The sequence below is a fragment of the Mobula birostris genome, chromosome 1, assembly GCF_030028105.1.
Source record: "Mobula birostris isolate sMobBir1 chromosome 1, sMobBir1.hap1, whole genome shotgun sequence".
NCBI lineage: Eukaryota > Metazoa > Chordata > Chondrichthyes > Myliobatiformes > Myliobatidae > Mobula > Mobula birostris.
In genome coordinates, this window is record NC_092370.1 from 250,158,832 (window position 1) to 250,173,785 (window position 14,954).

General features: G+C 41.4%; 1 protein-coding gene across 3 annotated transcripts in view; it reads right to left on the reverse strand.

Annotated features, from left to right (window-relative positions):
• ppp4r4 (protein phosphatase 4, regulatory subunit 4) overlaps positions 1-14,954 on the reverse strand; it is a 267,838-nt gene that overhangs the window by 94,360 nt on the left and 158,524 nt on the right. For all 3 annotated transcript variants that reach the window (XM_072274558.1, XM_072274552.1, XM_072274564.1), the window contains exons 9-10: positions 3,650-3,772; positions 2,674-2,843 (exon numbers count right to left, since the gene is read on the reverse strand). In XM_072274558.1, the coding sequence (XP_072130659.1) occupies positions 2,674-2,843; positions 3,650-3,772 (293 nt within the window). The remainder of the gene's footprint in view (positions 1-2,673; positions 2,844-3,649; positions 3,773-14,954) is intronic.

The following is a 14,954-nucleotide window of genomic DNA, read 5'->3' on the forward strand; positions in this document are numbered from 1 at the left end:
CTTTCCAGCCTAACAGCAACACTCAAATCTCAAAAAATAACCCGATTGGTTTGACTCAGGCTTTTTGTTCATCTCCCACTTGAATCAAATTGTAAGACAATAAGAATTCCTATTTACCTTCCCTCTCCTTGGAAACCATCCTTACAGCCTATTCTAATCCTACTTGTTTGATTTATCTTTCATTCTTCTCTAAAATAAATGAGATGGAATAGAGTCATAGAGCACTACAATACAGAAACAAGCCCATCTAATCCATGTCGAACTATTAATCTGCCTAGTTCCATCGACCTGCACTCAGACCACGGCCCTCCACACCTCTCTCATCCATGTAACTATCCAAATTTCTCTTAAATGTTGAAATTGAACACACATCCATCACTTGTGCTGGCAGCTTGTTTTGCAATCTCACCACCTTCTGAGTGAAGAAGATGCCCCTCATGTTCCCTGTAAACATTTCACCTTTCACCTTTAACTAATGACCTCTATAACATAGAACATAGAAATTTACAACACATTACAAGCCCTTCGGCCCACACTATTGTGCTGACCATGTAACCTACTTAAGACAAGAAGACAAAGGAGCAGAATTAGGCCATTTGGCCCATCAAGTCTGCTCCACCATTCCATCATGGCTGATCCTTTTATCCCCTACTCAGCCCCACACTCCAGCCTTCTCCCCATAACCTTTGGTCAATCAAAAACCTATCAATCTCCGCCTTAAGTACACCCAACGACCTGGCCACAGATGCCTATGGTAACAAATTCCACAAATTCACCATCTCTGGCCAAAGAAATTTCTCCGCATCTCTGCTTTAAATAGACGCCCCTCTATCCTGAGGCTGTGGGAAACATCCTTTCCACATTTACTCTGCCTAGACCGTTCAACATTCAAAAAGTTTCAATGAGATAGCCCCCATCATCCTTCTAAATTCCAGTGAGCACAGGCCCAACTTTACTGGAAATATCCTGCTTGCATTTACCTATACCCGTCATAATTTTTACAGCTTTATCAAATCTCCCCTCAATCTTCTACACTTTAGGGCAGGGGTTTCCAAACTTTTTTGTGTTATGGACCAAGGTCTGTTTCCTGGTGAATATTGAAGCAAAGTGTTCATTAAGTACCTCTGCTACCTCCTCCGACTCCATGCACACATTTCCACTACCGTACCTGATTGGTCCTATTCTCACACGGCTCATCCTCTTGCTCTTCACATACTTGTAGAATGGCTTGGGGTTTTCCTTAATCCTGCTCACCGAGGCCTTCTCATGGCCCCTTCTGGCTCTCCTAATTTCATTCTTAAGCTCCTTCCTAGCAACCTTGTAATCTTCTAAAGATTTAACAGTATCTAGTTTCTTGAACCTTTTGTAAGCTTTTCTTTTCTTCTTAACTAGATTTTCTACATACTTTGTACACCATGGTTCTTTAACTCTACCATCCTTTCCCTGCCTGATTGGAAATACCTCTGCAGAACTCCATGCAAGTGTTCCCTGAACATTTGCCACATTTCTGCCGTACATTTCCCTGAGAATAATCTGCTCCCAATTTATGCTCCCAAGTTCCTGCCTAATAGCATCATATTTTCCCCCATCCCAATTAAATGTTTTCCCAAATTATCTGCTCCTATCCCTCTCCAGCGCTACGGTGAAAGGGAATGCTCTCCTACCGAGAGATCTGACACTTAACCAGGTTCATTCTCAATACCAGATCAAGTACAGCCTCTCCTGTAGTTGGCTATCTATTTATTGCATCAGGAAACCTTCCTGAACCAACCTAACAAACTCCACCCCATCTAAACACCTTGTGTTAAGGAAATGCCAATCAGTATTAGGAAAGTTAAAATCTCCCATCACAAGTGCATTACTGCACCGTTTCAGAATCTGCCTCCCTATCTGCTCCTCGGTATCCCTGTTACCAATGGGGGAGGGGGGTCTATAAAAAACATGCAGTAGAGTTATTGCCCCTTCATCGTTTCTTTTGTCTTCTTGATTGATGATGAGTGATAGGCCGCGATTCCTGCACCAATTGGACAGTTCAGCAACTCCACTCTATGTGCAGAATTGTTACAGTTGGGTCATCTGCAAATTTGATGACTGAGTTTGTAACATGAGCAGGAATGCAGTCATAGGTGAGGAGAGAGTAGAAAATAGAGAAGTGGGTTCAGTACCCACCCTTGTGGGGCACCAATGTTCAGGATTTGGTGGGGGGGAAGGGGTTGTTGTGTCACTGCCTAGTTTCACCATCTGGGTACAATTAGTGAGGAAGTCCAAGATCCAATTACAGGCTGATGTGCCAAAACCTAGATTGTGGAGCTATGGTATTAAGGACTGAGCTGTAATCAATGAAAAGCATCCTGACGTAGGTGTCTTTGTGCTTCAGATGTTCCAAGAGAGTGTGAAGGTTGATAGAAATGGTGATCAAAATAGTCTAATGTTGCTATTTAATAAAATTATATGAATTCTATATCTGATTTTAATGTTATAATGGATGATCTTTAAATGACCTTAAAATGTCTTGGTAAAATTATGCTTTGTATTTGAAATTGCAAGCCACCTGGTGTGCAACATCTACTACAATTGCAAAGAGCCCTGGTTAGATACCTGCAATATTGTGCACAGGAATTCTGTACAGTAATTATTCAAGAAATGCTGCAAAAAAGTATTATCCATACTTACTGGCAAATTGTAGGCACAATTCTGTCTCACAGACGCATAATTGGCATCCATTTCTGCTGCATAGAACTGAGTCAAGTGTTCACTTTGGCCATTTTCATGTTGTAGGCCTAATGAACTGAATTTCTTGTAGAAATCCAAAAACCAAAGATGCTGTTCATCAGTTAAATTCCCTATATGGGTAAGAAGGTTATGATTGAACACAATATCTTACAATTTCATGATAGACAATGCTATTGGAATCTCAAAACAGGCTCTACTGTGCCCAGATTAGATCCACTGTCTTTCCATTAGACTGTGTTGCAGTTTACTAGAAACTTCTCTCAGAAAAGGAAACAAATTATGCTGAAAAGACTTTTTATAGTTTAAAAAAATAGCAATTGTGGAGGCAAAAAGAGTTGAAGGAACCAGGTTTGTAACTAAAATAGGGGATGATAGTATTTGTCCATAACATTCTCTAAGTATGAGAGTTGGTTTTCAAAGAATGGTATATATACGGAATGCATATTGAGAGTGGAGAGTGTGGGATAATTTGGACTAAACCCTATCATTTTGTGTTGACATTCATATAAGTCTAATGACACTAGTTGAGTTTTTACAATAATTTGTAGAAGTATTGATATTGATACACCAAATACCTCTTCAAAGAAAAATCTAAGCAGCAAATTAAATTTTCTTGAACAATAAGAGTCTGTAAACACACCAGGATGTCAAAATCTTGCTCAGGCCAAATATGGACCAGTGTGGATGAGTCTGGAAATCATTTATAGGCTATGTAGAAGGAATAGCACAGATTTACCACAATGATATGTGAATCCCCATGAATCAAATTTCATTTACTGACATTTGAAAAGTTATCCAGTCACTTGAAATTTTCAAAATTTTTCAGAGCATTGGAGTATCATAGAACCATACAGGTGAGAGAGTGTACAGAGGGAAACCATTTCTGCTGGTTAGAGGAGGGGACAGTTATATTTACCTGAGAGACCATGACACAGCTTCCCCAGCTGATGTGACAAAGGTGCAAGGATGGTCTCATCTGTTTTGAATGATTTCTCACAAAACATCATCACCAAGGGGAATATAATTTGAGTCCGGTCATCTGACAAGATAATCAGAAAATAATATTTTACTCCCATAACCACAGGGAAATAGATAATCTAAAAAAAAATGTAACAGTGCAAAAGTCATTTGATCAGAGATAAGTGCTAAATGTTAACATGGCACTTCTCAAAACACAATTAGCGAGTCAAAGAGTGCCTGATCATGCAGATAAACATTGCTGATTCTGGACAGAATGGCTAGCAATTCATTAATTAAGTGGCATTGTCCAGGACTTCGGAAGTGCCAAACACAGATGCTGCCGTATCTGCCAATGTGTTCCATCATGGGACTGCATTTGTCATCAAGCCCAAGAGTCCCACATTGCTGAGATTCTTCAGCATTTACTTTAGTAAAATGCCTATATAACCCTGTGCTGGTCAGACCTGGGACAGGATTCAGAACCCTTTCGATTTCTATTACAGTTACAGTTATATGCCTAGGTTTAAATTCTTTTTATTATTTAAAGCAGAGGTTTCCAACCTGGGCTCCACTGGCCGTTTGCTTAGTGGTATTGTATCATAGCATTAAAAAGGTTGGGAACTGCCGAATTAAATTATTTTTCAAATACACAGTTCACCTTAAGAATGTAAGGACTTAAATTACAATTATTTCAGATACATTCAAAACCTACCAAATAACCTTTCTAAGTTTAGAGGAGGAGGCTCCCTGTTGGTCAATGTCGACTATGGATGTTGCGTCCTAGCTGCCTTCACATATAGTTTAGCTACTATGTCCAGCGGAACCATTTCTACTGACAGGAAAGGGGCAAAGGCACCTTAAAACCAGTTGCTTCAGGCAGAAGAGGCTCATCGGCCGTGGTTAGCAGCTCATCTATGAGAAGGAAAACTCTGATCTCAAACCTCTGCTACCTTGGGGTTATATGCATTCATAGGGAAGGTTTCAGGAGCAAAGGAAGTCCCGGATGAATCCAGAGCTGGAATCCCTGAGGCAGTTCTATGTTGCAAATTTAACTATTGGCAAAATTAGGGATGGAGGATTTACCACATGTCAAATCTGTTTGGGGAGTATTAGGAGCAGGGCTTCCTCAGTAGAAAGCTAAAGGATCTGCTGTTAGTTGGGCACACTGTGGGAGTTCAGAACAATTCTGGGGAAGTGAGAAAGACCTCCAAATTTTTACCAGACAAGTAAATCAGAAGAGGAGACTACAGATTGCGATTCTGGTGAGACCATCATGTAAGCCAAGAGATTTGCTATCAAAGTAGGAAAAAGTCTTCTCTGTTCAATGATTTTGTGGTCAAGTATCACTGTACAGCTTGCTGAACTTTCATACAATTTTGATTTCTACTCTCAGAAATCTTCTGTGAGCTTTTTACTATATTAGTATCGTGAAATAAATGCAAACTACTGTGGTAAAATCTTGAAAAGTAATAGCTGCTATGGTACTTATAGAAGACTCCATTTACCACTTTTCCAGGTATAACCATACAATGAAGGTTTGACAGGTTGGTACAGAAAGAGGTCAGAAGTAGACGATATTGATCGTCACCTTTATAAAGCTCTAGTTAGGCTGCATCAAGAGTATTGTATATAGTTCTGGTTGCCTCATTATAGGATGTCAAGGTTTTGGAGGGTGCAGACGAGGTTTACCAGGATGCTGCCTGGATTTAAGGGTATGTATTTTAACAAGAGGTTGGATTGTTTACTCTGGAGCAGTGGAGGCTGAGGGGAGATCTGATAGAGGTTTATTAGATTATGAGAGGCATAGACAGAGTAGACAGACAGTATCTTTTCCCCCCATGGTAGAAATGTCTAATACCAGAGGGGATGCATTTAATATGAGAGGGGAGTAATTTTAAAAGAAATGTTAGGACGTTTTTTTACTCAAAAAGCGGTCAATGCCTGGAATGCACTACCTAGGGTGGTAACAGAGGTATTTATTGTATTTATTTATTGAGATACAGCGGAACTGGTCCTTCCAGCTCTTTGAACCACACTGCCCAGCAGTCCTCCAATTTAACCATAGCTTAATCACAGGACAATTTACAATGACAATTTAACTTGTCAACCAGTACATCTTTGGACTGTGGGAGGAAATTGGAGCACCTAGAGGAAACCCATACAGCTGCTGTGAGAATGTGCAAACTTCTTATAGGCACCATTGGGAACTGCTGGTACTGTAAAGCGATATGGTGACTACTGCCACCGTGCCACCCCACACATTACATCAGGGACATTAGATACATTAGGGATTTTTAAGAATTGCTTCAATAGGCACATGAATGTGAGGAAAATGGAGGGACATGGACATTGTGTAGATAGACGAGATTACAGTAGTTCAGTTGGCTATTTGATTACTAATTTAATTTGTTCGGCACAACATTGCAGGCTGAAAGGCCTCTTCCTGTGCTGTACAGTTCTATGTTCTATATAGATAAAGGTGGGAAGATGTGCCTGGAGGCTGTGGAAGTGAGCGAGGTCCTCAATGAATACTTCTCTTCGGTGTTCACCAATGAGAGGGAACTTGATGATGGTGAGGACAATATGAGTGAGGTTGATGTTCTGGAGCATGTTGACATTAAGGGAGAGGAGGTGTTGGAGTTGTTAAAATACATTAGGACAGATAAGTCCCCGGGGCCTGACGGAATATTCCCCAGGCTGCTCCATGAGGCGAGTGAAGAGATTGCTGAGCCTCTGGCTAGGATCTTTATGTCCTCGTTGTCCACGGGAATGGTACCGGAGGATTGGAGGGAGGCGAATGTTGTTCCCTTGTTCAAAAAAGGTAGTGGGGACAGTCCAGGTAATCATAGACCAGTGAGTCTTACGTCTGTGGTGGGAAAGCTGTTGGAAAAGATTCTTAGAGATAGGATCTATAGGCATTTAGAGAATCATGGTCTGATCAGGGACAGTCAGCATGGCTTTGTGAAGGGCAGATCGTGTCTAACAAGCCTCATAGAATTCTTTGAGGAGGTGACCAGGCATATAGATGAGGGTAGTGCAATGGATGTGATCTATATGGATTTTAGTAAGGCATTTGACAAGGTTCCACACGGTAGGCTTATTCAGAAAGTTAGAAGGCATGGGATCCAGGGAAGTTTGGCCAGGTGGATTCAGTATTGGCTTGCCTGCAGAAGGCAGAGGGTGGTGGTGGAGGGAGTACATTCAGATTGGAGGATTGTGACTAGTGGTGTCCCACAAGGATCTGTTCTGGAACCTCTACTTTTCGTGATTTTTATTAACGACTTGGATGTGGGGGTAGAAGGGTGGGTTGGCAAGTTTGCAGACGACACAAAGGTTGGTGGTGTTGTAGATAGTGCAGAGGATTGTCAAAGATTGCAGGGAGACATTGATAGGCTGCAGAAGTGGGCTGAGAAGTGGCAGATGGAGTTCAACCCGGAGAAGTGTGAGGTGGTACACTTTGGAAGGACAAACTCCAAGGCAGAGTACAAAGTAAATGGTAGGATACTTGGTAGTGTGGAGGAGCAGAGAGATCTCGGGGTACATGTCCACAGATCCCTGAAAGTTGCCTCACAGGTGGATAGGGTAGTTAAGAAAGCTTATGGGGTGTTAGCTTTCATAAGTCGAGGGATAGAGTTTAAGAGTCGTGATGTAATGATGCAGCTCTATAAAACTCTGGTTAGGCCACACTTGGAGTACTGTGTCCAGTTCTGGTCACCTCACTATAGGAAGGATGTGGAAGCATTGGAAAGGGTACAGAGGAGATTTACCAGGATGCTGCCTGGTTTAGAAAGTATGGATTATGATCAGAGATTAAGGGAGCTAGGGCTTTACTCTTTGGGAGAAGGAGGATGAGAGGAGACATGATAGAGGTGTACAAGATAATAAGAGGAATAGGTAGAGTGGATAGCCAGCGCCTCTTCCCCAGGGCACCACTGCTCAATACGAGAGGACATGGCTTTAAGGTAAGGGGTGGGAAGTTCAAGGGGGATATTAGAGGAAGGTTTTTTACTCAGAGGGTGGTTGGTGCGTGGAATGCATTGCCTGAGTCAGTGGTGGAGGCAGATACACTAGTGAAGTTTAAGAGACTACTAGACAGGTATATGGAGGAATCTAAGGTGGGGGCTTATATGGGAGGCAGGGTTTGAGGGTCGGCACAACATAGTGGGCCGAAGGGCCTGTACTGTGCTGTACTATTCTATGTTCTATGTTCTATGTTCTATTACTCATTTCCATATTTCATGCCTTTTCAAAGAGGCTTATCAGGAAAGGTTTACACAAATACCTTCAAGCACCTATCTATCATAAATATCAGTTTATGTTGACATCTTTAACAAGCTTTGCTCATGGAAGTGAGTCTTCAGCATTCTCTGAACCCACACAATCTTTGGTCAATGAGATTTGTATGACCTTGTTTACTCCTAAATGCTTAAGGTTTGTAGACATTCCATTTGCAAAGGTTACTAAGTCAACTACTATTATAGTTGTCAGGTACCTGTTGAAGAATTGTTGCAAATAAATTAGCATGTCTGACAACACAATACTTCAAAGTGATTCAGCAAAACAATGTGGTGTTTCTTACCTCTGAAGCACAATAGCATTTGATAGCTAAGTATCAAGGTTTTTTAATGTCATTTCCAGTACACAGGTGTAAAGGAGAACAAAATAATTTGTTTTATTCAGGGCCCCAAATAGTCCTTCCAGCTGAGGCAACACTTCACCTGCGAATCTGCTGGGGTCCTCTATTGTATCCAGTGCTCCTGGTGCAGGGTCTTCCACATATTGGTGAGACTCGTCACAAGTTGGGGGACCACTTTAAACTTTGAACACTTTGTCAAGCAGCTGCGCTCCATCTGCCGAACGCAGAAATTCCCGGTGGGCAAACATTTTAATTCTGATTCCCATTCCTGTTCTGACATGTCAGTCCGCGGCCTCATCTTGTGCCGCAATGACGCCACCACTTCAGGGTGCAGAAGCAACATGTGGATAGCCTCCAACCTGTTGACATGAATATCGACTTCTCCTTCCAGTTAAAAAAAATTCCCTCCCACTACCCTCTTCTATTCCCAATTTCTGCCTGTTACCTCTTTTCCCCTATGGCCCACCCTTCTCTCCTATCAGATTTCTTCCTCTCCAGTTCTTGACCTTTCTCACCCACATGGCTTCATCTATCACTTTATAGCTATCACCCTTCCCCTCCCCACACCTTTTTTATTCTGTTGTCTTCCTCCTTCCTTTCCACCTGATGAAGGGCCTCAACCCAAAATGTTGAATATTTATTCATTTCCATAGACACTGCCTGACCTGCTGAGTTCCTCCAGCATTGTGTGTATGTTGCTCTGGATTTCCAGCATTCGCAGAATCACTTGTGCTTATGATTGTTTCAACCATCACTGAAGGTAAATGACCTTTAGTTCCTCTGAAGGTTAACTCCCTCTTCACTTTTGCTGCTCTCAAGAGCTGAAGCATCTGTGGTGGACCACACGCCCACAACCACTACTTTATCATTTTGGATTGAATTGACTTACATCCTTCATGTACATGAAGAGTAAAAATGTTTACATTACGTCTCCGTTCAAATGTGCAATGTGCAATTTATAGTAACTGATAATAAATATTATGTACAACAGGATCATTAATAAAACATAGAAATACAGTTGCGTCAGCATGAATTAATCAGTCTGATGGCCTGGTGGAAGAAGCTGTCCCAGAGCCTGTTGCTCCTGGTTTTTATGCTGTGGTACTGTTTTTCGGATGGTGGCAGCTGGAACAGTTTGTGTTTGGGGTGGCTCAGGTCCCCAATGATCCTTCAGGCCTTTTTTACCCACCTACCTTTGTAAAAGTCCCGAATAGTGGGAAGTTCACATCTACAGATGCACTGGGCTGTCCGCGCCACTCTCTGCAGAATATTGCGATGGAAGGAAGTACAGTTCCCATACCAGGCAGTGATGCAGCCAGTCAGGATGCTCTCAATTGTGCCCCTATAGAAATTTCTTAGAATTTGGGGGCCCACACCAAACCTCTTCAACTGTCTGAGGTGAAAGAGGTGCTGTTGTGCCTTTTGCCACACAGCTGGTCACATCAGAGTCACGTTGTGTACAGACACTCCTGTGCCTAGTGTCACTTTTGATGGACATACAATTAATCTATGTATATAGGCTAGCTTATGTATTTATATTTATTGTTTTTTTTATTATTCTGTTTTTTGTGCTGAACCAGATCCACAGCAACAATTATATTGTTCTCATTTACACTTGAGTACTGGAAATGGCATTAAACAATCTTGAATCATGATTTTGAAGAAGCTCCCAAGAGGAAGAATCATTTAACTATTATTCTAGTGGCTCCAAGTAACTGTTCGCACGTGACAGTGGCCACACCCTGGTGCACCATTTTGACAGGTGGGCTAAACCAGGTGAGGGTAGCTGGGAACCTCCAATGCCAGTGAAAAAGGGATATGCCTACTCCAGCAGGCGAAAACCGTTCTGGTGGACTGGACTGATGAAACCAACTACAAGATCCAACGGCCAAGAAGGCAGTGCTGCAATGCTTCATGGAGAACGAAGGGCATGATAAGGTAGAGAAGATGCTATGGTTATCCATTACAGCTGAAGAAGTCTCCAGATGTGACAATTTTCATACCATTGGACCGAGATTTTTGAGGCGAGAGAGTGGAACTGCCCCAGTGCAACTGGTTTTTCACTCTAAAACTCATCCTGCACAGGTTTTTCTCCGTGCAGCAGTTGCACAGGCAAACATCATTATTGGAAATGATGGACAAACAACACAGAATGAAGGACATAGAGTCACAGATTCATAGTTAATCTGCCTAGTCCCATCAACCTGCACTCGGACCATAGACCTCCATACCCCTCTCATACATGTTCCTATCCAAATTTCTCTTTGATGTTGAAATCAAGCCTGCACCCACCATTTGCACTGGCAGTTTGTTCCACACTCTCACCACCCTCTGAGTGAAGAAGCTCCCATTCATGCTCCCCTTAAACTTTTCACCTTTCACCCTTAACCCATGACCTCTAGTTCTACTCTCACCCAAGCCTAGCTGAATTTATCTATACCCCTCATATTTTTGAACAGCTCTCCCAAATCTCCTCTCATTCCAGGAAATGAAGTTGTAATCTATTCAACCTTTTCCTATAACTCAGTTCCTTAACTTGTGGCAACATCCTTATAAATGTTCCCTGTACTCTTTCAATACTATTTACATCATTCCTGTAGGTAAGTAACCAAAGCTGTCCACAATGTTCCGAATTAGGCCTCATCAACATCTTATGCAATGTCAACATAACATTCCAATTCCTGTAGTCCATACATGACTTGACTTTTGAAGAAGAGCTTAAAAAAAGTCTAGTTCTAATGGAGAAAAAGTTTCATTCTTAGGAATTTGCAGAGGTTTCAAGACCCAAAAGCACAAATTTCTCATTGAAGGTTAAAAAAATTGAAGACCACCCAATAGCACGAAGGAAAATAATTCTAATTTGTTTGCTGATGGATTGTGAAAGATACGTTAATGTCATTGTCTGAAGATGTATTTCCTCGATGAAAACCGAATCCTAAATCAATAGGGATCATTTTAATTATGGAAAAAGTTGGATACCTTCAATCAATGAAAGGGTTGATTCATTATGTATGAGATTTTTGAATTGATCACGGGTAAGGTTTTACTAACTTGTGAGATAATATGTGCTAAAATGAAAGAGGTAAAAATATTAAGCTTCATGTGACCAAGCTTCAACTACACTCTCAGGTTCCAGGGTCTTGCCACTCTCTGGATGAGGAAGGTATTCCTAATATTCCATCTAAGTTTCTTCATATTTACCCTGCACTTATGCCCTCTAGTTTTATCTATCTCTGAAATGGGGTATGAAATCCTACAGTCTACAGTGCATCTCTCATAATCACATATACGTAAACTACCCGGATGAAAATGTAGATGGGTGGGTGAGAAAGTTTGCATATAATATGAAGATTGGTTATGCTGTGGATAGCACAGATAACTGGCAAAGAATATATTGGGTTATAGAAATGGATGGAGAAATGGCAGATGGAGTTTCTCCTGGGCAAATGTGAAATGTTGCAAATTGGTAAGTTAAATGCAAAGAGGCAGTATACTGTTGAGTGAAAGACCTATAACAGTGTTGATCAGCAGAGGAATCTTGAAGTCCAAGTTCATAGCTCCTTGAGAGTGGCTATACAGATTGGTAGGGTGGTTAAAAAAGCATATGGCATGCTTGCCTTAATTTGTCAAGGTATTGAGTTCAAAAGTCAGCAGGTTATGTCACAGATTTATAAAACTTTAGTTAGGCCACATCTGGAGTATTGCATACAGTTCTGGTCATCCCTTATAGCAAGGATGCTGAGGCTTTAGAGAGGGCGCAGAAGAGGTTTACCAGGATGCTGCCTAGATTAGAGGGTGTCTGCTATAATGAGAGGTTGGACAAACTTGGGTTGTTTTCTCTGGAGCGGCAGAAGCTATGGAGAGAACTGATACAAATAGAATTGACTTTATTTCTTACATCCTTAACATATATAAGGAGTAAAAATATTTACATCTCCGTCTAAATGTGCAATGTGCAATTCATAGTAATTTGTAATAAATAGTATGTACAACAGGACAGTCAATATAGCATAGAAATACAATTGTATCAGCATGAATTAATCAGTCTGATGGCCTGGTGGAAGAAGCTGCCCTAGAATCTGTTGGTCCTGGCTTTAAAGCTGTGGTATCATTTTGCAGATGGAAGCAGCTAAGACAGTTTGTGGTTGGGATGACTCTGATCCCCAATGATCCTTCAGGCTCTTTTGACACACCTGTCTCCGTAAATGTCCTGAGTATTGGGAAGTTCACACCTACTGATGTGCTGCGCTTTCCACAAAACTCTCTGCAGAGTCCTGCGATTGAGGGAAGTACATTTCCCATACCAGGCAGTGATGCAGCCAGTCAGGATGCTCTCAATTATGCCCCTGTAGAAAGTCCTTAGGATCTGGGGATTCATGCCAAACTTCTTCAACCGTCTGAGGTGAAAGAGGCGTTGTTGTGCTTTTATCACCACACAGCCAATGTGTACAGAGTACGTGAGATCCTCGGTGATGCTTATGCCGAGCAACTTAAAGCTGTTCACCCTCTCAACTCCAGATCCATTGATGTCAATAGGGGTTAGCCTGTCTCCATTCCTGCTGTAGTCCACAACCAGCTCTTTTGTTTTTGCAACATTGAGGGAGAGGTTGTTCTCTTGACACCACTGTGTCAGGATGATGACTTCCTCTCTGTAGGCTGCCTCGTTATTATTTGAGATAAGTCCAATCAATGTAGTATCATCAGCAAATCTAATTAGCAGGTTGGAGCTATAGGTGGCGACACAGTCATGGGTACATAGAGAGTAAAGGAGGGGGCTTAGGACACAGCCCTGAGGGGCTCCTGTGTTGAGGGTCAGAGGAGCAGAGGTGAAGGAGCCCACTCTTACCACCTGCTGGTGATCTGACAGGAAGTCCAGGATCCAGCTGCACAAGGCAGGGTGAAAGCTGAGGTCTCTGAGCTTCTTGTCAAGCTTGGAGGGAATTATGGTGTTGAATGCTGAACTGTAGTCCAAGAACAGCATTCTGACATAAGCATCCTTCTTCTCCAAATGTGTAAGGATGGTGTGTAGAGCTGTGGCTACTGTGTCATCTGTTGATCAGTAGGCGAATTGTAGGGGGTCCTGTGTGGGTGGCAGCGTGCTGCAGATGTAGTCCTTTTCCAGCCTCTCAAAGCATTTGCTTATTATTGAGGTGAGTGCGACAGGACCCCAGTCATTCAGACATGTTACCTTGGTCTTTTTAGGCACAGGAACGATGGTGTTTATAAGATGATGAGAGGCATAGATAGAGTAGACAGATAGTATCTCTTTCTCAGGGTTGAAATACCAGAGGGTACATACTTAAGGTGAGATTAGATTAGATTAGATTATGAGGACACTCAGTCCTCGTTTATTGTCATTTAGAAATGCATGCATTAAAAAATGATACAATGTTCGTTCAAAATTATATCACAAAAAAAACAGGACAAACCAAGTCTAAAACTGACAAAACCACATAATTATAACATATAGTTACAACAGTGCAAAGCAATACCATAATTTGATAACGAGCAGACCATGGGCACAGTTAAAAAAAAGTCTCAAAGTCCTGATCTAACGCATCTAATGCAGGCGGCAGAAGGTAGAAACTCTCCCCGCCATGAACCTCCTAGCACTGGCAACTTGCCGATGCATTGGAAGCACCTGAACGCAGCTGACTCCGGGTCCGTCCGAAAACTTCAAGCCTCCGACCAGCCCCGCCGAGCGCTTCGACCCTTTGAGAGGGTAATTTCAAAGATATGTAAAGGGCAAGTTTTCTTTCATACAGACTAATGCGTGGCTGGAATGCATTGCCTGGGGTGGTGGTGAAGGCAGACACATTAGAGACTTACAAGAGATATTTAGAAAGACACTTGAATGTGAGAAAACTGGAAGGATATGGACATTGGTTGGGAGAAGAGATTAGTTTAGTTGGCCATAATATTGTGGACTTAAGGGCCTGTTCCTGTGCTATACTGTTCTATGTTCACTTCTAACTTCATACAGTAGTGAGATGTACTTTCAAACAATATAATAAAAGACATTCAATCATCTTGGATGTACTTCTTTATTACATGAATCACTTAGATTGAAGCTTGCATCCAACTGGAAAATCAAACAAAATCCTGAATGCTATTTTTGTAGTGATGAAAGTTCTAATGACCAGATGACACAAATTAAACAAAAGTGTGCTAACAATTGATTAAGAACAATTCTCAAACTTCAAGGCAAGAATAAACCATGAAAGTACATTGCTTTCAAATAAAAATCTGAAAATCAGTATTATAAACAAGAATATGTACAGTACGTACCAACTCCCTTGAATAATTACTCACTTTCCTAATTATGAAATAGTTCCTCTGTTCACAAAATAAGGCATTTACAATCTTTCATTACTTTGACCAAGTCACATTTAAAAGGTTGGGTCAAGTCATTATGACTTGCTAAGAACAAAGTGAATGAACATTTGCAGTTAAAATTTGGGCTTTGCAATATAAGAAGTAGAATAACTTATTCATTATAAGATATAGTGTTTAATTACGCATTTTCTGAAGAAGTCAGTATTCTTATTCTGCAGTTAGTTACCTTGAATAGTTACCTTGGGAAGCTTGGATTTTCAAAATCTGGTTTATTATGTATATTAGTAAT